The sequence below is a fragment of the Topomyia yanbarensis genome, chromosome 2, assembly GCF_030247195.1.
Source record: "Topomyia yanbarensis strain Yona2022 chromosome 2, ASM3024719v1, whole genome shotgun sequence".
In the NCBI taxonomy this organism is placed as follows: Eukaryota; Metazoa; Arthropoda; class Insecta; order Diptera; family Culicidae; genus Topomyia; species Topomyia yanbarensis.
Window position 1 is genome coordinate 124,763,440 of NC_080671.1, and position 27,109 is coordinate 124,790,548.

General features: G+C 37.0%; 1 protein-coding gene across 1 annotated transcript in view; it reads right to left on the bottom strand.

The window, feature by feature from the left end:
- Nucleotides 1–2,306: 2,306 nt before the first annotated feature.
- Nucleotides 2,307–27,109, bottom strand: part of LOC131680797 (LIM/homeobox protein Lhx9-like) — a 66,203-nt gene continuing 41,400 nt past the window's right edge. Inside the window, exons 5-6 of the mRNA XM_058961508.1 lie at nucleotides 4,565–4,803; nucleotides 2,307–4,502 (exon numbers count right to left, since the gene is read on the bottom strand). Coding sequence (XP_058817491.1) covers nucleotides 4,257–4,502; nucleotides 4,565–4,803 — 485 coding nt within the window. The 3' untranslated portion in view covers nucleotides 2,307–4,256. The remainder of the gene's footprint in view (nucleotides 4,503–4,564; nucleotides 4,804–27,109) is intronic.

Sequence of the window (27,109 nt, forward strand, 5' to 3'; positions counted from 1 at the left end):
GTACGCCGGGCAAACAAGAACCCGAGTAGTGGAAAACCCTTACTTACAAAGTAAAGAAAAAAGTAGGCAACCGCGGCATCTCAGTCGCCGTCGTTCCCCCAGCACATTATTCGGCAGCGGCTCACGAGTCAAAACTTCTTGATATCATCCACTGCTTTAATTGAGGCCAGCAATCACTCCATAAACGATGAATTCATCGAAGAAGCCCCACACACCTGCACGTATACCACACTATGTAGCCGACACCGACACCAACCACGAACGCGTGAATCAACAAATACATCTCCAATGCAACGCACTATCACGATCCGCAGTGTTGAACGAGGAAAAATACACATGTCCAAATCGAAAATTATTATTATAATAATATTGCCGATTGATAGCCCATGTGAACATCGGCAAGAATGAACTAATCTTGTTGAGATCTGCGTTCAACATATTGACAACAAAGTGATTTAATTCGGTTATTCTCGCATAGTAATGACTACGAAACGGGAGCAAGTTTTAAAAGTTTCGCTGAACTATATTGAAAATTAGTCTAAATCTGTACCTTTTGAGTCACGAAGAAACTTAGTTCTCTGTCACAACAGCACATACATATTGTTGGTGTGAAATAGTTGTTGAAATAAAAATTGCTACTTGGGTGACCGTTCATTTCTAAATAAAACCCATACCGATGATGATTTTGACTATTTTGTGGTACCACCATCTTGCTTTCCAAAATGGCGTCAATCAATATCCGTATCTGCCGACCATCCACTCGCAAATGACTTCCATCTTGATGACAGTCTTCACTGTTTTGTGGAACCGGAAGCCGCCATCTTGGTTTTCAAAATGGCGTCAATCATCAATTCCCGTCTTCTACTGATCACCCCGTTTCAAATGCCACCCATACTGACAATGATTTTCATTGTTTCCTTGGAACAGGAAGCCACCATCTTGGTTTTCAAAATGGCGTAAACAATCAATTTTCGTCTTTTGCTGACCACCCGCTTTACAATGACACCATTATTGACGGTGGTTTTCACTGCCTTGTGGAAACCGGAAGCCGCTATCTTTGCTTAGAAAATGGCGAAACAATCAATTTCTGTGTTCTATTGACCCCCCCCCCCCCCTTCCCCCCCTTTTGAATGACACTCATATTGACAATACTTTTGACTGTTGTGGTAACCGGAAACCGCCATCTTGGTTTTGAAAATGGCGTCAATTATAAATTTCCTCCTTCAAATAACACCCACATTGATGGTTGTTTTCACTGTTTTGTGGTAACCGGAAGCTACCATCTTGGTTTTCAAGTGATCATCTCTTTTCTAATGACACCCATATTGATGACGGTTTTCACTGTTTCTTTGGAACAGGAACCCGCCATTTTGGTTTTCGAATTGGCGTCAAAAATCATTTTCCGGCTTTTGCTGATCGCTAGCGCTTTACAATGACGCCATTATTGGTGGCGGTTTGCACTGCACTGTGATAACCGGAAACCGCCATCTTGGTTTTGAAAATGGCGTCAAAAATCAATTTCTGTCTTCTATTGACCACTCCCTTTCGAATGACACCCATATTGATGATGCTTTTCACTGTTTCGTGGTAACCGGAAATCGCCATTTTGCTTTTCAAAATGGCGTCAATTGTCAATTTCCGGCTTTTGCTGGCCGTTCTCTTTCAAATAACACCCATATTGATGGTGGTTTTCACTATTTTGTGGTAACCGGAAGCTGCCATCTTGGTTTTAAAAATGGCGTCAAATGTCCATCTGTATGGAACCGGTGCCGGAATGGCCTTGAGGGAGCTGTAGAACCGTATGATTGGAAGAACTTCGCATTTCGTATAAAGCTATGAACCCAAATCGCTGGAATGATAGAAAAATATATACATTTTCTTAGGTTCTCCCGGAACAGTTCTCCGGTGGCCAAGATTGGTCCAATTCATGTCTATTGTGAAGGATCAATGGGAAATAGTCATATGTAGCACATTTCAAAATACAATTACTTAAATTTATGGGATGTTTCTTCAAAACTCGTCCGTCACCCCACTGGGATGCCGGATATACCCCAAGGGAATTCGGATTAATTCCGGAACCGGTCCACGGATTTGAACACTACTCGGTATATAGAAACTGGACTAAATTCCAGATCTTTTAAATCCAGTTCCATCCAATTCGGTCTAAAATTGACGAAATGAGAGCAAAATTTAAACAAAATTTTCAGAAAAATTTTAGCTTGGTACTGTAAAGGTTAATGAGACTGATTTGCGATCATAGGCAGTATACTGGACTTTATATAAAGTCTACTGAATAGATGCTCCGTTAGTTGTCTTCGAACACCTAGCTTCAACTGATTTCACGAATCAACAGATCAAAATGAACGAAAGTCCAACAGTCTATAGGAAATGGGTGTTTTCAGGAAATAGTTACATTTTTGAGGAAGGAACAAATATTCATAAAAGTTCTTTAAATTTTTTATGATTAAATTCGTCTACTCAGTTAACCGATCTCTGATTTTACAAATTCTTCCGAGTAAATGCTCCGCAGCCTTCAGTCACCGTAATGATGATACTATAAACAAATCTGCAGTGAATTTGCATGACATATTCTGTTTTGTTGGTGTTCCATACTGCCCATAATCGCATATTTGTCCCCTTTTCTATGGGCTTTCCTATTTTTATGGGACTGATTTGCGATCATGGGTAGCATACTGATGGCAATGCTCGAAATAGGAAAATTTCGGTTTTTTGTGTCGCTTTCGAAAGATTGAATTAGTTTCCGCATTCTTCGCTTTGTGTCTATTGGGAAAGGAAAAAAAGTGTAGGGATCGGCACGGGGCATCATACTCAATGGTATTTAACCAAATTTTTTTTGTCAAGTCAATAAAACTTCTTATGTGATAGTCTAGATGCTTTTACTAGTCCTCCTAATTCACGAATAAACATTGTCATATCGCAGTGAAAGTCCTGCTCATCCAGTTTGTCAGTGAAATTTTATACCACTACTGATGAATAGTTGTATTAGTCAGCATAGGTGTGCCATTTTCAGGTATAGAGTACTTTGCAAATGATTTTACTCACACTACTTGGGGTTTGTTTTCCTCCAGCTGTCATATTCAAAACTGTCAGTGAATTCAAACGTTTGAAATAACTTGTCTAAAGTGTTTGTGATGGTGTTTAAATGCTCTGTGTCACTGTGAAACTTATTCCACAGACGTACAATACCGGTTGGTCGGGTTTCATCGTGCAAATAATCTCACCGAAAAGCTATTTTCGATTTATTTTCCTCCACCTATCAGAACATTATGACAGGTGGAGGAAAACAAACCGTTGAACACACTAATACAGTTACAGATTGTCAAGTACTCTATACATGAAATTATTGTTTGGCAGACGAATTGAAAAAGAAGTGCAAAGTAAACGTCAAAGGGGCGTAAAATTAAGCCATCGCCAAGGGCGCCAGAAGACCACACTACGGTCCTGACAGGGAATATAGAGTTTTGGAGATCACACTGGTAAAAAGATGACGTGATCGCAACATTAAGTTTATACGCTGTCATTTTCAAGTCACTGTACTTGTTTGTTGTATACAACCCATACAACCCTTTTTTGTGCGACATTCTTCAGTTTGATGTACAGAAAATACTATCTTTTGCACCTTGTTCACTTGTCAACACATAACGTCTATTATTCCTCAAACTATCAGCCCAAATAAATATTTTACTCAACCGATAAACGACACGAAAAACCCTGATTGCTGATCTGCAACACTTAGCAGGGCGCATTCCTACATGCTAGTGCAGTTCTGTGCCCTCTAACGAAATTGATAGTCACTAGCAACTCATGTGTGATATATTATGTATGTACGTCTGACAGTCTGTCTGTCTGTCTGTCTGTCTATACTTTGTATGATTGCGTGACCAGCGTACATTCAGTCACCTGTCACATCTGGGTCGGGTATCTGCTCTTGTAATCAACTACTTGAAAACTAGCAATTAGTGTCGATTTTAATCACCCGTTAATTCTATTGCACGCTCCGGACCCACTTTGTCAATCTTTATACAATTCTAATGATTAGCATCACTGTAAGCACTGCTCCAGTTGGGTGTTTTTTCAGCACCACCACTCAACCCTGTCTCACCCGACTCGGTCCCGGGGCCAGCTTGTTGTTCCTGGCTGGGCGTAACCATCGGCGATTGCTGCTGAGTGGACCGTTGATTTTGCGACAATTTGATGACGTTCGACAAAATCATATTTTTGATCATCAGATTGTGTCAGTACAGCTCGGCAAAAGTCATATTGTGCATCTCCTCCAGAGCCTGACTGGAAGACATATCCCCATCACTGCTGCTGGTATTGCTTGGATTGCCACTGCCGGGATGGTGGTGATGGTGATGGTGGTGCAGACTTGCGGTCGTAATCGACGGCAGACCACCCAGTGGTTGGCCTGCATTAACGAGACCACCATCCTGGCGCATCACGTTCCGACGCCACTTGGCGCGAGCGTTTTGAAACCATACCTACAAGAGAAAGTAACCATCATATGCGGATTTGTTTTGATTGGTTCGCAGGTCCATCTTACCTGCAGTACCCGCTTTGAAAGGCCCGTCTTTTGTGCCAACTGTTTCAGGTCCTTAGCATCCGGATTCTGGTTGACCGCAAAGTAGGACTTCATCGTTCGTAGCTGGTGATGCTTGAAGGATGTCCGCATTCGCTTGGTCCGGCAGTTTGGTGTTAAACTGCCACCGGAACCAGGTGATTGGCTTCCGTCGTACGAGGACAAATCCAGATTGCTGACGCTGAGCTCCTTATGCAGCAAATCTACGAGGTAATTAGGGGGAAAAACAAAGGAATCATTAAGTGATTTCAGAACAACTCAATATGTAAAACATAAGTGTACACGGTTTGAGCCATTCGTTGGCATTGTTTGTCCAAATGGAATACTTAAACGTGCTTGACGCTTCCGACCGGAAGGTGGAAAATAAAACCATTTATTTGCGCTACACTTTCCACATTATGTCGAGCATATTTCAAGCATACATAAAACAAATAATTGCGGTACATCTTTACCACGGTTCTCAGTCGTGGTGGCAACAGTAGCATAAATTTATGATCGAACAGTGGTGAAGGTTCGCATGTAATTATTTGCTTTAATTGTTATATTTAAATGTTTTCTCGGAAAAACATTCATTGTTTTCGCACTCTTTTACCGAAAGATGCACTTTAATGAGTGTTCTTGGACTTGCAACTCGCTCGGGTTTGCTCATTATAGGTTGAACCGTGATTGTTGCTAATTTGCATGACAGCCGTTTCGTATTTATCGAAAATTACCTTTAATCCTGCTTCGAGTGCTTCGCCCTTCCATTGCATTCACTTAAATGAGGTGGAACCCATGCTTATTAATAATTTCCCTCGAGATACCTCATCCAATTATTGTCAAGTGATTGATTATGTTTTCGGTTGTTCTCAAGGGTTATCATTTTCGACGGACATAGTATGACAATAGTTGACCATTTCATCACATATGTATGTAGATGTTTTGTTCTTGCTAATGCTATTTGAACATTTAATCGGGAAAAGTGATCCAACATTTCGTTCAGTACGAAACAAAACTAAAAACGCGAAATGTCTGAACTTAACGATCAAGAACACTCCACCATGCAACATCAATGGACACCCTAGGGACATACACTCACTACCCTTTATTAGACAAGCAGACAGGCGTGAGTATTTATACCAAAGGTGTTTTTACAACACCTTTCGGTTCGACGAAAGTGCAGCAAACGATCGTTCTTCGACGCGAAATGATCGTTATTAATCGCAGTCAGTCATTTATTTATTCTCATTTAATGAAGTTGTGCACGACGGTACCTAGCAGATCGTAATTCAGGCACGATCTCATTTTACAATCTCTTTTTTTGTAACCCTGTTCATTACCACTAGGTATAGGTACAGGCTTATCCGTCTTGAAAAGCCTGAAGAACAGATCAACTGAACGGCCCTGCTACTGATTGGTTTATTTCTGCTATTATTCCTTTTTTTTTGCTTCAGCGCTCGTATTGGATGCTCTCTAGGCGGTCTGAAAATGAAGTCAGAGCTGGCGTCAGTTAAACGTTCTGCCTTTCTAATCTATATGCTTTTCATTACGCCAACATAAATATGACTAATTATCAGTAACAATGAGAAGTCATAAATTAGTAGTTAAGCAGGTAAAGTGATTAGCATGTATGCAAATTGAGCCATTCATTCTTTGTTGGGTTGCATACCACACATTTGCTAAATAGTTCTATGAATAAATTTCCTTATTTTGACGCAAAAGCTTCAATAATTCGACCCTTCATCGATGCATCCGTAAGCGTACCAGGTCGCCAATATAAGTCCAGCAAATTAATAAAAAAAAAGTTTGCCTCGTCAGCTGAAGATCGGCATTATTTTGCCGGTTTTTTGTTGACTGTGGGTTGGGTGATATTCTCCGCTGATGGTATTTCGGTGAAGTTTTGTTGGATTTCGATTATCAAATTACTATTTGTACAGACGAATTGAGCCACACTGGGTTCCTGCTCTCATGCCGTAAGAGGTCACTGAATCCCTAAATCAAGGTGTAGTTCCGTTCCGAGGACTTAATGGCTAGAGAATCTAAAATATGACATTCGCGTATGGAGCATTTCGGGTTTTGTCTTTACTGTGTTATGCGAATCTCTGACCCAACGGACTGTTATTAGCTTCGCAAATCGTTAGGATCAACTTAAAGTCGTGTCTTATTAATACCTGATATGACTCGCTACATACGTTTACATCCCAACTTACTTGGTGCCCTCTACTTGTTGTGCAATATATGTTGGAAATGAAATGTATAGTTTTCTAATCAACAATGGTTAGAATAGCACAAATCAATCTACAGCACAAACGCACAGCAACTATAAATCTATCTCGACATATGCAGGAAAGTGATACTTCCATAGCACTAGTTCAAGAACCGTACTTCCATTATCCATTAAGAAAACTTCTATATTGAAAAGTTACTTAACACTGTTTTATTTCCTACCAGTGTGGCCACTTTTGAATGAGGTCAGATCCGTAGATTTTGAGTTTACCCCCCAAAATATATTTTTTGAGGAACTATCATATGTAAATTTGGATTCTTTTTTTAATCCCAATTGTTGTAGCGTTTTGCTATCTTGGAATTAACTTTCTCGTGTTAATAAAGAACATTTGGAACATAAATCAGTTTTTCTGTTTTCATTGGAAATATGAAGTTATGAAACAACATAATTATGGTTAAAATTAGTGATGTCTGATTTTTGCAAATAATCGATTATCCGTTTATCGAATAATTTTTGAAAGCTTGATTAATTCATTCGATGAATGGACCAAGATAATCGATTAAAATCAATAATCGATTACTTAGTAAATCCTAGTTTGTCAACCAAACAAAACGTCGCTCGACACATTTTGAAAAATTTGGAGAAGTCTGGCCTTTTTTTGCTCTGCGACTTTCATTTTCAATGCCACCCTTCATTAATTATGCTCTCGATTAATTGATAGCAGCTATTCGATTAGCTCGATTATACTGAAAGCTTGTAATCGATTATTGATTTTTCGATTATTTTAGAAATTAATCGATTATTTGCGTTAATCGAGTATTTGCGTTAATAAGTTCAGTTACAATTCTTTGTATTATAGCGAATAATTAAAAAAATCACATCCTGATTAGATTTGCACATTATACTTTACATATAAAAAAACTAAAACCGACTATGTTTTATAGGTTAAAGCGCCTAATTTCACCCTATTAGGGAGGGTGCTTCACTAATTCATTAATTACTCGGTCTACAATCGATGGAATGCGTACAAACTAGCATCAACAACTTTGCTTCCTTGTTAAGAACGAAGATAATAACACAAAGGCCTTGAAAACGGTGAAATGCTCGTGATTGAGCGCAACGAAAACTAGAAGCGAATGCCCCTAATGTTGCCCTACCATTTGACTCAATGCGTTGAACAAAGATGGCAGACGCTGATCTAACCAACGGCTTCAAGTGGGTAGGATGATAATAGAAACATGGCGAATTTAGGCTCATTACCCTACTTAACCGGCGAGTGGAGAGAACATATTTTTTTATCGGTGCGCGAAAGAGAGAAGCATGCAAGCATTGTTAACTTACGTTGAATGCGAAACGAACAGCCTGCAGAAACTCGATAGCTGGTATATGCGAGAAACCGAAAATATGAAGGTTCAATTTCTGAGAATTAATTGACTAGGAAGAACATTCATCAACATAATTACGATCTTTAAAAAATAATAGATCAGCGACAAGAATGGCAGATCCCGGCTGGCCAAAATATCACGGACATTGAGTGATCTAGCTCTGACTTTTAAGAAATCTTAATGACCAAACAACATGCTCGATGTCTTGGTAACTCTATCAGTGATCCCAACATGAGAGAGATGAGCATAGTGTGTATAGCAAGCGAACGTCGATGATCCGAACTCCTACGAAAATTCTCTTTCATGGGCGTGTATTTTATGGAGAACGTGTAATCTGAATGTGAGAGAAACACACGTAAAGGAATTAATACCTTGCGCACGTGGCTGAAGGGATATCCCAGAAATGGAATTCGATTTCGGGCAATACGTATTCAACGCTACTGTATTCGTTCCACATTGATAGTATGAGTGTTTGCGGCTGAATTGAAACAGTAGCTCCCATGCTCAGTTACAGAGATTATAGTTATTTGATACAATCTTTTTAAGTTTCCTTGGTTCAAATTAATGTGCGAATAAAAGTGGTGAAATTTAGTCTAACGATACCGGATGTATCTTCTTCAAATGCATTATGAATCGAACTACCCTTCAGGTACTCAAATGCGAAACTTAAGCGATCATTCTATCCTTTATTAGAAGCTTAAATTGAGCTGGACCACGCTTCATTGAAAACCAGCTCAATTTCCTTTTTGGTGAACTCGATACGCGAATTTGCAGTCAGAGTTCAATAATATTCAAAGACATCTTGCATTGTTTTTTTTTGTAAATCTGTAGCTCTGTGACAGAAACCACGGCTTGTGGAAACAACAAATTATTCAAATAGTTATTTAAAATTATGCGAAACTATTCGAATAGTAACTTAGAATTAACGGCGAAGTTTATTCGAGATAACAATTGCTACAGAATCGTATGCTCCTTTCTTGGGCACGAATACACAAACCAGTTGCTCTTTAGAGCATATGCTAGTTGAAATTTCGCCGAAAGCAGCGTAGGAAAATCATTCGTACCCTTCCCTTTGCGAAAGGCAAATTAAATTTTGATAACAAGCTGTTATGAATTTCTAATTTTTTTTGTTCGATTACTGTATTTTATACAGCAAAACTGTCTGAGAACAAGTTACAGGGAATGAATACTTATATCCGAAAAAAATATACACTGAAAAAAATGTTGTGTCATTTTTCAAAAAAAAAATTGCGAAAACACCCATTTTTTTAATTTTTTTTATTTTGGAAACAAATACCTAAAGAGAAAAGAAACATTTTGAATGTGATAACATGTGAGAAAAAAAATCGGTAAAAAAGTTTTTCTAACAATAACATCGTACATGTTTTTAAATTTCATACTAATTGACATAAAAAATTGTAATTTTATTACATAATATAATTCTAAGCACCATTTAAAATCAAAATGCATTTAACAAAAATCTTCCAAAATGCGATAGTTTTCGAGATATTTGGAATTTTGCTCCATCAAAACCAATTAATTCGTGTAATTATGCTCTTTTTAAAAGCTATTCGCCTTACCCTATTATGAAATGACAAAAATTTATTGTTTATCGTTTTAAAGACGTAAAAGCAACTTTTTTAGTGTATTTGGATCATGGAGATGTTTTCAATAAAAAAGTTTTCCTAACAACAACTTTTGACATATTTTTATAATTCATACTATTTGCAGTCAAAAATACAATTTTATTTTTGAATACGATTCTAAACGCCATTTTAAATCAAAATGCTCATAACAATATTTTTCTGAAATGTAATAGTTCTCGAGATATTTTAACTTTTGTTTTGACAATACAATTATTTTGTTTTATTACGACCTTTTCATAAGTTAGTCGCGTTTCTCCATCGACAATAATAGGTTTTTCAAAAGGCCCATACAATTTCCTGTAACTTTCTCTTTGACATCAAGGCGATATTGTGAAACATTTGAAAGTTACATGAAAACAATCAAAATATGATTCAACTATATAGTATAATCATCGAACCCTATGGTTGAAATATATTTTGGTTGCTTTCATGTAACTTTCAAATGGTTTACAATATCGCCTTGATGTCAAAGGGAAAGTTGCAGAAAAGCTTACGGGCCTTTTGAAAAACCTATTATTGTTGATTGAGAAACGCGACTAACTTATGAAATGGTCGTAATAAAAGAAAATAATTGTGTTGGTAAAACAAAAGTTAAAATATCTCGAGAACTACTACATTTTAGAAATTTTTTGTTAAGAGCGTTTCAATTTAAAATGGTGTTTAGAATCATATTCAAAAAGAAAATTGTATTTTTGAATGCAAATAGTATGAATTATAAAAATATGTCAAAAGTTGTTGTTAGGAAAACCTTTTTATTGAAAATTTCTCCATGATCCAAATACACTAAAAAAGTTGCTTTTACGTCTTTAAAACGATAAACAATAAATGTTTGACATTTTATGATGGGGTAACGCGAATAACTTTTAAAAAGAGCATAATTACACGAATTAATTGTTTTTTAAGGAGCAAAATTCCAAATATCTCGAAAACTATCGCATTTTGGAAGATTTTTGTTAAATGCATTTTGATTTTAAATGGTGCTTAGAATTATATTCTGTAATAAAATTACAATTTTGTATGTCAATTAGTATGAAATTTAAAAACATGTACGAAGTTATTGTTAGAAAAGCTTTTTTACCAATTTTTTCTCCATCATGCAATCACATTCAAAATGTTTCTTTTCTCTTTAGGTTTTTGTTTCCAAAATACAAAAAAATAAAAAAAAATGGTTTTTTTCGCAATTTAAATTTTCATCATAAATTTTTGTTTTTTTGAAAAATGACACAACATTTGTTTCAGTGTATATTTTTTTAGGACAGAAGTATTCATTCCCTATAACTCGTTCTCAGATAGTTTTGCTGTATAAAATAGAGTAATCGAACAAAAAAAAAATTTGAAATTCATACTCGTAGAAACGTTTACACCCTTTTGAAAAGTTGCTCTTGAGTCAAAATAATCTTATTACCTGTGAAAAATATTTAGTCTTCCATGACGGTGAAACGTGTAAAGTTTCATCGGAATCTAAGATGGTCGGTCACGATTTTAAAGATTTTCGGACGGATCTTCGTGGATATAGCGATATTTGCCCGAGAAAATGATTAAATTTAATATGAACGACAAAAAACCCTATAACTCCAATTTATCGTATTGGGACAAAGGTGCTGCTCAATTTCTGAGATTTTTTTAAATTAGAAAAATGGTAAAATATGTAAGATTTACATCACGAAGCAAAATTATTAAAAATAGGGGATTTTGGGGACAAAATGACCCAGAACTCTACTTATTTTTTTAAACTTAGAAATATCTCAATTTAAATACTAAAGTTGTTTCCTTTAAAAAGTGGTATGAATTGCAATTTTTCGAGTTAGAGCATTTAATATATTTTTCCTCCGTATTTTCCCATAGCACAAAACCTTTGAAGCGAAGCGGGGGTCTAGAATTGTCCAAATGATGAGAAATTTGGTATCTGAGCTTACTTTGACATGTGTCACCTTTGAGAATAAAAAAAATTTCTGTGCTAGCGTATATGCATAGTGCAATTATCCAAGAAAAACTGAATTCTTTGAAGAACAGCTCATGAAACAAAGAATGATGTATTTAATTATTCATTAAACGGATATACGAATATTACTGCTTCTATATTGATTATTTCCCATAATATGATTATATTCTTGAGGTTATCAAAGATAGAGCTACGGAAACTATGTGATACAAAGGAGAATTGTTTTCGTGTACTGTGACGAATTACCGAAACCAAAAAGGTATCGTCACAAACGAGATATCCGTAGCCTAATGCTGATATAGACCATAACACTACAAATTTTAATAAGCGCAAAAACGTTCATTATTTTGCTCTATTTTTCAATTGTATTGGTAATACATCTAACAGGCTTGAAATGTACTTGAACCAAAACTGTTCATTTAAATGAAGAAAGCATCCAGCACATCCACGGAAAAACTGTAAAAAAATCTACACTTGTGAAGGATTGCATTGCATTTTTCATTTTTCTGTCTTTCGTTAAAGTTATACGAAGGTATGGTATAGCAAGCGTAGTAGTTTGTAAGCCGAAAAAACCGAGTTTAAGCTTCAAATCTCTACAATAGAGAACGCCTCGCGATTCTTATATCTTTGTGAATTATGCCCATCGTCCAGTACGCCTAATGTCTATTATGTCTAAGCTGACCAACTCTGACGAAAAAATCCGTACACAAACCGTTTGCCTGAGCGTTATGAACGATTTCGCTTCGTTGCGGTATGGTGTACGGATTTTTTCGTCAGAGTTGGTCAGCTTAATTATGCCTAACGTATTTATGCATCCGGTATATACGACTCAGCCCTCTTGCTGAGCTTAAATAGATTAATATAATACGAATCATACTTTTTTGTGGCCCTCTGGTGTCCACATAGACCTTACCATAGTGTTTAGTAAGCTTTCAGAAATGAATTTAAATCGATTTGAATATTTTGCACCATCGTTTCTATCAAGAATATATATTAGATAGTTGGTATCCATTGTAACCGGATTTTTATAGAATGGAGCACAGGCTTTGGAGGTGGTATTGTCAATTTTCGCTTTTTTCACTAAATACACAAGAAAATATGTTCAATTCGCTACCATCTCTCATTTGTATCAGAATTAATTTAATTGCTTTAAAAATACAAAGTTTTACCGAGTGCGTAAGAATACATCCACTTAAGTCGAAAGATGTTTTGTAATACGATTGACTTGTTACTCCATTCAATAAATTTTTCCGTTGACAAAATGCAATGTCCTGTCGATCTAGTCTACGGTTGAAAAAAAAAATGAAAAAGGGCTAATTGTATCTCCAGGGTCAACGTGGTCACTCTAGCTGCACAATCTGCACCGTAAATCTAGCTGCCTTTACGTACATATGCATAGGTACTGCTGACTGCAGTTGTCCCCGGAGGGAGGCTGATCGGAACCGCCGATCGGACTGGTAGTGATCATATTAGACAGAACGGTGTGAATGAGACCTTTTCTTTCATTTCGTTGTCGATCGTTTTCCAATCAGCAGGAGTGGCAACCAGCAATCAGCAAAAGTTTGCCGATGAGCTGCCCCGGGGTTACAATTAGTTTAATGTACCGCATGATAGCGGGTTGTACCAAAGATATTAGTGCAGGAAAGGTGAGTTTAATTACATTATAGCACCGGTGTGGTGGTTTTTAAATTAGCGTAAGTACAGTGCACAAAGGCAGATTAGAATGGGGTACGTGGATTGTTTGTGCAGCAAATTTGATGATGTTATTATTTTTTCGTTACTTCTTTCGAAATGAAATATTTTCAGACTATTATTTCACCAGGAAAACATAGCATTGAATAAACAAATGTTTTTTTTGGGTTATATAGTTTACTGTTTAAAATGACAAAATAATTGACCTGAAAACAGAAAAAACAATAAACTTTTGAATTCACTAAACATATTGCTAGTTTCAATAATTTTGTTTTAACTTCAAAAAAATATATTTATTAAATGATTGGATCACATGTTACCTTAAAATAATAACAAATTTTATTGAATCCGATGTATGAATTTGTCTTCCCACCAGGCATTGCATTTATCGCTCATATGAGTAAATGCGCCCGGATAGTTTGCTACTGCGACAATAAAAACTCACATTTTCACACGAAAAGTTATTGGCACTCACACAACTTCTCCGGATAAATACAACGTGTTATTTCTCCGGATAAATAAAACAGTCGGAGAATGAGTGAATGAGTTTTTCACGGTATCTTTTCTTCGCTCGCTGCTTTCCTGCCGTTATTCCAAAACACGAAAAAACAAGTCTATCATTTTTCTTTGCCGCTTTTCATTGTAATTAAGTGTATTTTTTTAAGTTTTTATTGATTTCCACGAAATTAAAATTTTATCACATTCTCCGGTGAGAAGGAAAAAAAAGATGGGTGGGTAATGTCTGCGACATAACCGGAGAGATGTAGAATACATAAGGAACACGTTCTTCAAATATGTTGATACTCATTGGAATTTTCGGACAAAAGGTGATTTGGGCGAGGAATATTTCAAATTATTCTTTACAAAAATGATGGTGGTCCTGAAAAGGACCGGTTTTGTTGGCGTTGTTGGCCTTGGTGAGGGAGATGGCTAACGATGAAATTAATTGTTAGCATGAGGAAGTCGCGTAGTACTGGCCAATGGAAGAACAGATAATAATTGATTCCTGAAAATCAATTTTTCTTTATTCATGTAAATTATACATACTTACAAATCTAACAGAAGATTCCTGATCATATTTCTGAATCATTAGTGCGAACATTGTGTAATTTGGTTAAGTACAATGAAAGTTACAAACTTTCCAAACTCGACCTTCTGTTCATTCAGAAATATTGAAATGGGGTGTCGTGGTCACAATAAAAAAAAAGATGGGTGGGTAATGTCTGCGACATAACCGGAGAGATGTAGAATACATAAGGAACACGTTCTTCAAATATGTTGATACTCATTGGAATTTTCGGACAAAAGGTGATTTGGGCGAGGAATATTTCAAATTATTCTTTACAAAAATGATGGTGGTCCTGAAAAGGACCGGTTTTGTTGGCGTTGTTGGCCTTGGTGAGGGAGATGGCTAACGATGAAATTAATTGTTAGCATGAGGAAGTCGCGTAGTACTGGCCAATGGAAGAACAGATAATAATTGATTCCTGAAAATCAATTTTTCTTTATTCATGTAAATTATACATACTTACAAATCTAACAGAAGATTCCTGATCATATTTCTGAATCATTAGTGCGAACATTGTGTAATTTGGTTAAGTACAATGAAAGTTACAAACTTTCCAAACTCGACCTTCTGTTCATTCAGAAATATTGAAATGGGGTGTCGTGGTCACAATAAAAAAAGATGGGTGGGTAATGTCTGTCACATAACCGGAGCGTCGTGATTTCAATTCGAGACGTTAATTTAAATCTAATAATATTCAACAGAATCACGTTTGGATGGGAAATTTTCAAATAATTCTCTATGGTAATAATGGTGGTTCTGAAAAGAACCTTTGGTATCGGCGTTGGTGTTGATGGTGATGCGCTGGATCGTTGGATATTTTTGGCATGATAGTTACGTGCCTGGCGAACTGTTTTGTAGCCTCGAACAAAACGACAAGACTGGCTTCTTCGGGTATCATTACGGCTGAACTTTATAAGCTTAGCTCGACTTTGAAATCCTGCACAATCTCACGAATCAGACACTGGTAGGGCCATTTTGTTTGCTACTAGCACGGAGCTGCACAAAAAATCATTTAATGCAGTTAGTTCACGGGGGCTGCCAAAAAGCTTGAATAGAAGCATGCGACTTCAACGTTTCTCTTAAACACATGCAACAACACATTCGTTTTGGTAATACTGATAATAACAGTAGAAAGGAATGGAAAAGCAGTGCACGAAACGAGCGAGAGGATAATTTAAATTTTTGTTCCGTGTGCAAGCTACTTCTTTCCACCCAACGTATTATGTTGCTTGTTGAAAATTTGCTACACACCTTAAAATAAAAGTTTCAGTTTAACTCTCACTAGAACACAATTGATTGGTCCTGAAAAGAACCGTTGCTTTTATTGTAATTTACGCCCACTCCCACAAACCGACCAAGTAGGCATCAGTGGCTTCATTACGGCTGAGTTTTGTAAGCGTAGCTCGACTTTGAAGTAATACACAACCTTACGAACCAGACGCTGGAATGTTAGCCAGCGGATTAGTTGCTCCGTTGCCCTTTAGTTGGGGCGAAATACTAGCATGGCGACAGTTCCTGATCGGTAGTTGGTTGCGATGGGCCACCAGTAGCTGGGGCACTTTTGCGGACCGTCATCATCGCCAACTGCTTTCCTCCGGTGGACTGGCTGCTTGCTAGTGCTTGAACGAATACGAATGATGAGAAAAACCGACCGACCAATATTCATATATGAAAACACAAGAAAGCACTACTATCGCTCTCCCGCTCGTTTTCGTGCCATTCCTGTGCCTTTCCTTTCCGTTCGGCTACCAATACTAGCATAACCAAAACGAATATTCTGTCTTTCCATCGCCTTCAATCTAGTGGCCAGTGCTAGCAAACTTGCATGTTCAGTTTTTCAATAACAACATTCCAACAATATTTTCAAAGAATGTTGCAGATTTGAAAAGAAGGAAGGAGAAGATTTTCACAAATTTAAATTCTTTTGTTTTATTTGTTAGCGCTGATAAAGGCTATTTAGTTTGCTACTAGCAAGGAGCTGCACAAACAAATCGATTTATGCAGTTAATCAACGGAGGCTGCCAAAAAGTTCGAATAAAAGCATGCGACTAGTGTACTTTGCATGTTCTATATTTTATCAATACTAGAGAGGATCAATAAAATAATTCAAATTGTTATAGCGACATGCAATTGTGGCAACACTGGCCATGAGATGGTGGGGGAACACGCACATTCGTTTTAGTTATGATGGTAGTAGCAGCAGAAAGGAATGGAAAAGCAGTGCACGAAAACGAGCGAGAGAAGATAATTTAAATTCTCTTTCTTTCTTTCCACACATCGTATTTCTTATATTGCTTTCTGAAAATTATTTGTTATACACCATAAAATGTAAATTTCAGTTTAACTCTTATTAGAACACAATTAATTGGTCCTGTAAAGAACCGTTTATTGTTTTATTGCGGGAGCATAATTCAGACGCACTCCCCGCGGACACGGTGAGCTAGAAAGCACTATTTTGCATTCTCGAACAAACCGACCAAGTAGGCATCGTTGGCTTCTCGGGGCATCATTACGACTGAGCTTTGTAAGCGTAGCTCGACTTTGCAGTCCTGCACAATCTCACGACCCAGACGCTGGAACGATAGCCTACTCTGTTGCCCTTTAGTTGGGGCGAAATTCTTGCAGGGCGACAGTTCCTGATCGGGTTGCGATGAGTCACCAGTAGCTGGGGCACTTTTTCCGCCGTCGTCATCGCCGACTGCTTTTCTTCGGTGGACTGGCTGCTTGCTAGTGCTTGAACGAATACGAATGATGAGAAAAACCGACCGACAGATATTTATATAATCGCGCTAATATGCACTACTATCGCTTTCTCGCTCGTTCTCGTGCCGTGCATGAGCCTTTCCTTTCCGTCCGGCTTCTAATGGCCTAACCAAAGGAATATGCCGTCTTTCCCCCACCAAGTGCTCTCGTCAAGCAACCCAATGCGAATAACCATACGAACAAACATGTAATGGACCTATATATAAACTTTTCATTATTTTATTGTTCGGTTGGTCTACCATAACGACGGCTCTGTGCGGGATGGGCTGAAAATTTTCACTTTTCCGAGTCGTTTTCGAAAGATTTTTCAAAACACATTTTTTTGTTATTAGTACATGTTATACATACTTCAAATTTTAATACAGCATAGAGGAACATATTTGCAACAAATTGGTCTAAAAATCAAATCATTCTGTTAAGTATGATAAAAGTTATTAACGTTCAAAATCTGACGCGGCGCCGCAGCCGATATTTTGAAACGGGACCCCTATATTGAAACCTTAAATGTATTCTACATTAAAAGTCAAATAAATTTTATCCGGAAAATCATTCTCATGCTATTTGTGGAGACGGAGAATTTTGCGACTCATCTTATCTCGTAAAAGTTGGACATCGGATAAGCTTCTTTTCGCGTGAGTGAGAGAGAATTACAATGCCTGCTTCCCACCAATACACCATCGGTGAAAATGAATGTGAGCTTGATGCGCACCAAATTGATTTTTCCCCAATATATCACTTATTAGCGTAATCAGTGGCGTCAAGCTACCATATAAGCCGTTTCAAAAAATTCTTCCTTGTCGCGCGAGTCTACACTTTCTACCATTAAAATTCTTGCGATACAGTCAGCCATCGCAACTGCAATGAGTTCAACTTCGGTTGGTTGCTATTTAAAAAGTTGCCTCGCTACGACATGCAATACGTATACACGATCGAAATCGTCTTCCTGCGATCAATCTTCAGTTAAGTTGCCAGGTCTCTGGGGTTCCCTTACCCCAGACCAGCAGTGGCCATAAGTAATAAAAAACGAAATTCTCAAGGGATGCAATCAGTGCGAGATTTATTACAATTTTCACAGTTGGTATTTCAATCACGTCTACGAAAAACTGATGACCGAGCGGTTCTGTTGCGGTGGTTCGTGTTGCGGTCACATTTTTGCCGACTCCATCGGGCATCTTTAGAACAGCCTCAGCAACTCGCTTTGCGTGTGCGGTGGCATTTTCATGTCCGAGTGTGCGGCGATTTATGGGCACGATTTTCGACCACCGTGTTGTTCCAACGCCACTGCCGTGCCCCGGTTGAATTGCTGGCTCCTGTGCGGTAATGCGATCGACCAAAATTGGCGAATAAAGTGGTCTGTCGTATAGGAACAATTAGAAAAACACGAATTCCATCATTGACGGGTCCCTTGCGAGTACTACTAAGGGATGATGGGGAAGGATTCAAGTTATATTTCATCGTTCGGCTTTGGTCGTAAAAGAGTTTCTTAAATCATTTTTTCAAGGTTTTTGTACCACTCTTGCATCGCATAATTTTTACCCGGTGTTTGTTTCCAACATCTGTCACATGCTATTTAACAGTATATGTCAAAAATCCCGATCATGATTAATATCCTTTCAGGCAATCACGCAACGGGCAACATGACCTCCAAATTGGCTTTTGTATTGATTGATTAAAAATACAACAAACCGACAACAAAAATAATCACTGACAAGCAACCCTTTTGTTCTCGTTGTGTCCTTACCCGAGTACCAGTCCACAAACGCTTCTGGATTTCGAGCACCCTCTCTCGACCCCTAGTTTATGTTTGTTTTTTATGCACAACATAAACACTTTACATCGTCACCAACCAGCATTTTATAAGTGCATCTCCCGTTTGATGCTTTTGTTCTACGGTGTGTGGAAAGAGAAAGCTTCCCAGATTCAGGTTCACGGCGGACCACGGAAAGGCCGTTCTCGTACAGCAGAAGGTATTACCTTCATGTGCGGTTTCGTACGTACGTACGTCGCTAACGGTGTGCCTGAGGGTGGAGGGACGCTCTCATCCACGCAAGAATGTGTCATCGCGAAGGGATAAAACAGTCTCACAGCATGAAGCGTCTTATCGGGAGGACATTATCAGCAAAAGTCACGTAAGTAATATGTTTTTCGCACAGCAACAAAAAGGTAGTTTTTGTTTGGTTCATGTTGCAAGCGAACGTTGGTTTTCAATATTCTAGGGTGGTTCAAGTTGGTTGGAGATTTTAAGATAGGAGGTGTTTCAATTCTGTGCTGTGCTACGAACATTCGAATATACTTCGGGTTAATTTGAACCGATTTCGCATCAAAAATGTTAAGATTTTTTAGCGTCGAAGGATAGTTTAGGGTAAATAGCACAATAGAATGACATCACATGGTGCGAGGTCTGGAACAGTCACAATTCGATTTAGATATTATTTATGAGTAATTTCAATAAAGTCCTGGTCATACGGGTGTCAACATTCTTGCAATTACCTCAGAAGATTATAATCATTTGGTATTTGGAGTCCGGTACTATAAATCAATGGGGCAATGACAAGCCGCTTCGTAGTCTTATTATCAAATGAATATGAAGCTATTAATTTATCGGTTGGTAGAATTTCCTGTTATTTACAATCCTTTTTTATTAATGACTAAGAGTGAGTAAGACTATCTGTTCATGAGTTTACAAATGGATTCTGTGATTGATATTCATGATTTCCAGATCTGAGTCACGATTTTCGTACGTACGTACGTGATATCTAACTCATGAGTTTACTATCGAATTTTTTACGCGGAATAACGTGACAATATGAACTGGTTCATGTAAGTGTAACCGTTCGATGGTACTTTTTGGTTTTGTGAACTGTTTCATGAACAAGATTTGTGACACTTTAATGTATTTTTGACGCTTAGCGCAGTTTTCGTGTTCTTTTCGAACATCATACACAATGCCGCACCATTAAACTGAGAGGCCCCTATAATTTTCAAACAGATGTAGAATAACATTCGATGAAAATGGTAATCACAAAGATGATGAATTTTAGTATACAATGTTCCTATAATGAGAATATAATGACAATTGGTACAATAACAAAAAGACATGAAATATCTTTGCGAGCATGTATCCGCATAGTAATATCATCGACCATTCAATCATACAGTATACAGCTATAGTTCTTATAGTTATTTATGCTTTGTAGAGAAATCAGTAGTATTTTTTGTACACCCTTTACTTGTCAACAAACAAAATTACTGGTATGTCTTTTGCCATAGTTTCAAAGATCTGGTAGAAGAATTGCCTAGAAAAATAAGCCTGTCTAATGATATAAAAAGTATAAATTTCATAAAACAATAGGACCTGTGAAAAATCTGAATACTTAAATAGATAAATAATTAGTTGTTCTCACTTGTCTGAAAATAGTCTTTAATGTATCATCATTTAAATTGAAAATTATAAATTTGAGTTGAATAGGAGTTGAGCCGTTTCTGCGCATCTACAAATCACCTGCCTAATCAGAAGATTTGGAGCGAATTTCGACATTCTCTTGTATTTGTATTTGTATTTAAATAATTGAGTCCTAATCAACTATCCTAAAAAGAAATGACCTAAAGTGGCATGCGCGGAACTAAAGACGAAGTCGAAGATGTCGTTATAATGGTTGAAGCGACGGGTCGTTTCTAATATCGGTTGTTGGCAGCGTAGTTAGTGTTATGCATTTCAGGGTGCAGCAGTGCTCGAGAACAAAGGACACGGGTTGGTGTGCAGAGGTTAATTTGTGATAGAAGATCGGGAACATCATATTCAGCCATAAGAAGCTTAGACGCGAAGGTAGTTTACGACGCGGGTCTACGATCTTCTAAAGTGTGTAGTCCTAATAATCGACAACGATCTTCGTATGGTTCAGGTTGAGCGGATCGTTCCAAGGCAATTGACGTAACGCATATCATATGAATCTGCGCTGGACAGCCTCACTTCGTTGGCTTCAAGTTGTACATATGATGGTAGCACCCACCAGGCCGCGTTTGCAAATTCCAACGGTGAAATTGGTATCTTTTAAATTAATAATAAAACCAAATTCAAAAGCAAGAATTCGTCGATGTACTATACCATTTCTTGTATCAGACAACATATTTTTGCTATTGCCTTAGTTTTGGAACTGTTTTCACTAAGAAATTTTTTTTTCGTACGTTTGTACGTGATATCTAACTCATGAGTTTACTATCGAATTTTTTACGCGGAATAACGTGACAATATGAACTGGTTCATGTTAGTGTAACCGTTCGATGGTACTTTTTGGTTTTGTGAACTGTTTCATGAACAAGATTTGTGACACTTTAATGTATTTTTGACGCTTAGCGCAGTTTTCGTGTTCTTTTCGAACATCATACACAATGCCGCACCATTAAACTGAGAGGCCTCTATAATTTTCAAACAGATGTAGAATAACATTCGATGAAAATGGTAATCACAAAGATGATGAATTTTAGTATACAATGTTCCTATAATGAGAATATAATGACAATTGGTACAATAACAAAAAGACATGAAATATCTTTGCGAGCATGTATCCGCATAGTAATATCATCGACCATTCAATCATAACCTTTTTAGCAATGTTTAAAAGAATGTCCCAGCGATATCAATGAAGAAACTCTGCAAAAGCTTATCTTTCGTATCTCAAGGCAGTGATTCGAGGAAGCTAAATTATAAATACTTAGAAAATAGCTTAGCTTTTATCACCTTCTGATGATTTCATAGGGGTTGTATCATACTATTGGGGAAATGGGTTTCTTCTCATAATCGGCAGCGTTGCAAATGCGCACGACGTAATTTGGGACAGCTCATATACATCAATTTAAGAGACACCCAATTGATGGAATATTTAAGTATTGCAAATCTGCATATACTTAATGTAGGAAATCGCCCAACATTTGCATGAACTGGCAGAGAAGCGGCGTTAGATGTAACTCTCTGCTCTGACGGTATAACGCATGAGTTGGCATGCTGGCTTGTACACAACGAGCTCGAACCGTCATTATCTGATCATAAATACATCATCTTTGATCATTTAAATGTCTCGATATCATCAGATATCTTAATTCCAAATGTACGAACTGAGACCTCTACGAAGAGGGCCTGGCGACTAGGTTTTATGAGTATCTTCCGACGATCGATTAATTGATCTCCAAGTAAATTGATTGAGGTAGTGCATAAAACAAATTCACTTATAGTAACAGCTAACCAAGAGGCTTGTCCACTTATAGCCGTAAGCACAAAACCGTACCAACAGTTTTTAAACCGGACTAACTTTTGAACCGGCCTAAAATATTTGGTAAGCTTTAATCCTACGATGCTGTCATTTATATGGCTGCGTTCTGATCTGCGATACACGTCAATGTTAAAAAACAACAAATTCAAGTTAAAGAAAATGAGTAAATTAGACAACATGGTGAATTGTTTTTCTTTCCGATATTTTCGTGCAGTAATATAGCTTTTCTTCGTCAAATGTCTCGTTCTATAGCGTTTGAGTACAATTTTTGTCAACTTGTAGCCGATATGTTTCTGAACTTAGAACTTCAACGTGTTGGATAGTTGAAAGTTGGCCGATGATGTACAGCACTTTGTAGTGACATAATATTAAATGCACAAAAGAAAATAAATTGGTATACATATGCATGTGTTTATTCAGTTTGAATAGGCGCTCGTCGAGTTAAAGGAGTGGTTGTAATTGGTGCCATAATAGTTATTTCTCGATAAACATATGATTACGGGTTAAAAGCCAACTGTCAAAATTCTCTTTGAAGGGAAATTCCGGACAAACCGTTACTGGATAAACACAGTTCATAGCAGTTACACACTTAAAATCTATTACCTACCAGTAGGTAATTTTAATTTGCTGTCCTTATTTCACGGCCGGAAAACAAGGGAGAGGGATTGATTTTTTTACTCAAAATTAATGGGATGAAGTTTAGTCGGCTTTGGGGAATATCTCATTATTTTTGGGTAAATTTGGACTCCCTCTCTTTCGTTCTCCGTTGGAGGAAGTAGGATGCACAGATTTAAGATTATCTACTGCTAGGAAATGCAAGTTTTCTGTGTAATGCGGATAAATATACACGGTAAAAAAAACTTTACCCATTGTATTCAAATTGCCCATTCTCAGAAATTATTCGAGCTGTCACAAAATGGGTATTTTTGCTACTAACAATGAGTACTTTTTATCCATTTCACAACTGACCATTGACATTTTAATCTTAATAATGAGTGAAAAATCATTAAGAATTATTTTAAGCGAGTTAACCTGCAAACTTAGGTTCGTAGCGGAACCTGCAAATTATCGGCCTGCATCTGAATCCGTGGCGGAATCGGAACATTTCGGCAACGCTCATAAAACAACGGCTGTTTAGACTACTGAGGATGTTGCAAATATGCGCCAGTTCGGAATTTTTAGAGCAGCCAAAAGATCCAGCCATCAAAAATATATCCAGTTGGCGATTTTATTTTGTTAAGTGGTTAAGGAGACAATAATGTTAAATTAATGTTAATTTATGTTTTTTTAAATTTAGAAATAATTCTATTGGCAGTATTTTTCATTCTGGCGCGATTTTCATGAATGGATATTTTTACGCATTTTGTTGTAACAATTCTACGAAAAATAATGGGTAAAACATACCCAGGTTGACGTACAAGAACTGTATTCATTTATGGGTACCGACTCTTTACCCACTTTTATTGAAAATGCATTAATTATTACTTTATTTAATCAGTGTAGTTCGTCAGTGCTTGTCTTTCCTACCTGATAAACTGGTTTATTTATTGCCATCTTTATTGCGAGCAAAGAGAGCCATATTTATCCAGAAGAAAACCAAAGAGAGGATTGAAAATAACGAAATGTATGCAAGAGAAGCATGACAAATTTTTGCATATTTTTGTCTTCTTCCGGTAACATGATGCTGCCATTTGCATTGCTGCGTTCTGGTCAGCAATACACGGCAATGTTAAAAAACTGTACAGTGAAGTTAATTTAAAATTCACTGTTTATGCCATTTATTAGTCTATGTATTTATGTTTTTAAAACGATTTTGAAATTCTCGATTTAGCTTAAGGGGTTACACCACTGTAGAGCACGAAAAAATAGGCTTATTTCGAGAATTTTTTATTGCTCAATAAAAAGGTCAATCGACAGCTTGTTGAATGGGATTTATAACATAAGTATTGAATCAAACAAAATATTTTTTCGAGCAATTTCATCACAAGATGGCGGCTCTGTAACTTATTTTACTTTATGCGCGTTTTTTAAAAGGGGTCCACGGCCGTGATTTTTAACCTAGTGCCAAAAAGTTTTTCTGATTCCTTATGTCAATAGTGACGTACGTAGGATTTTTCGATATTTTAATTTTACGGGGAATGGTTTTTGAGTGAAAAACGCTTTTAATCCACCTAACAGTGTGATGAGACATTTCTTATAACTCTTATCACTTTCTTCGGATATTATATCGTTTGAGAACATTTAGAACTTGATGCTTCGCGATATTTTTGATAAAACACATGGGATGGTGGCAGCACTCAGAGAATCGCTCAAATCAGCATAGGACAACATCAGTGCTAGAAATCTCAAACTAAATCAATGGGAAAGCGAAAAAATGGCCCAATAAATAGACATACAAACGAATTATTGCTAGTGCTCCGTTAATAAAATATGGCAGCCCTAAGTTTGCGCCGCTAAAGCAACAAAAATGATCCATAAACAATTGAAAAACGATCCATAAAAAAGTTATCCATGTTCCATAAAACAAAACTGAAAATCCATAAAACAGTGTGAATGATCCATAAAAAGGGGTGATTTGATCTATAGATTATGTAAAATTGAACCATAAAATGGTCGTAAAAGAGCACTAAAATAGTAATAAAAGAGCAATTAAAATCAACAAATGCCCCATAAAAATATTGGAAATGTTTCACAAAATGATACATTTTGCGCCATAAATTTACTGACATTGATCCATAGAATATTAACAATGTACATTAAAACACGTCGATATGTTCCATAATATCGACCAAAATGTTCCACGGTATTACAAAATGGAGCAATAAAATATCATAAAAAGTTCCATAAATTTGATAAAAATGTTTGCTAACTAATTTTTCTTGGTCGATAGAAGAAACATTAGAAATGATTCATATATCGAACGTTAAATTATGGTTCATGGATATTTACAAAACGATCCACAGGAAAAGAAAATCTAAAACGATCCATTAATATGTGCTTATTCACCAGAAAAATTAAATTTAATGAATTCATGCGAAATTGTTGCTATTCGAACTAACATACCATTTTTGTAGAATTTGCAAAGTGAACCCCCATATCGAAAACAAAGACGTAGTCCTACGTCAAAAACGCAATTGCATCTGTTCAAGATGGTGCCAGTATTTGATCAGCCTCTAAACAATTCAAGGTTCCGTCCGAAATATTACGTGCATGTGTGAAAGGAAAGTGCTCGTCATCAATGAAAGCGCGTCTGATATTTCACATAAGTTAACAATGTAGTTTTTTTGAAAGATTATAGAGGTCATTAACCTCTTCGGGTCAGAAAAATCTCTTATGAAAAATTTCTAACCCTACCCAAGTAACAATCTACGTTTTATGGCACACTATAAGTGAAATGTATGTTTTATGGATGACTACAAAACTACCATAAAACCTCAATTGTTACTAGGGTATGTACGGGATCGGGACACGAACCCAGGTGCGCTGCGTACAAGGCAATAGATTTACGCTACGCTCACCCCCTTTACAATATAGTTATTTAAAGTGTTGTTGAAGTAGATAATCGAAAAAATGATGGAAAAAGAGAAAGAAAGGAAACTCAAAAAATATTTCGAAGTGCAAACGTGGTCGTCCTACAGCTAAGCAACTACGTGAGCCGGAGTGCACAACTTCCCTTCCACACTCTGGCGTTGACGAGGACACCAAAGAAGTCAGTCTCAAGTACAAACCTAGTCACAGTTGTTTTTTCAACATTTCCTTTCGCGATTTCATGGTTTTGTATATCCCTATTTTTTTACCTAAATGATGTATATGGATTATTTGTATTATTAGTTTTTAAATGATCTACAGTATTCATACTCTTCCAAAAAAGTAGAACCGCTAATTTCCTAGGCGTGCACATTTAACTGCTAATAGAGTGACATGACGTACCTCAGATTTTAAAAGCATCGACAAAAATACATTCGCCTTATTAGATTTACCTTAAAATATTTAGCCAGGCATAAAATCATTATTGAAAAAATGTAGCCAGATGTATAACCTTTCCAGTGATGCAAATTTTCATTTTCAAATGCCAACTTTCAGTTCAATCCATCCCAACCATGATTCAAATTCAAAACCTCCCTCAATCATTCACTTTCATGTTCGCGGGAATTTCATGACTAAACCGTACGTCTTCATTTCAAATTGATGCATTTTCATTCACCAACCAAAGCTGTCATCTGCTCTGTAGAGGCTAGTTTAGGTTAAATGTTGACATGTTTCACGTTTTTAAGTTTAAGTTTTTATGTTTTTTTAACAGCAAGAAGTAAGCTTAAAGTAGTTTTGCTTGAAAAACCTAGTAAATACCCCAGTAGAGAGATATTCACAGGGACAATGGAATTGAAAATGAATGGAAAAAGATTGACCAGCTCGGCTGTTTGAATTAAGGATGCAAATTGAACGTAGTAGGGCATGACTTGAGATTTTTCCCCCTTCAAGTTTAAAACAAAGTGTTGAAAATTTGCAGCTTTGAACCTTTCCCACGAGTGCTTGTTTGTC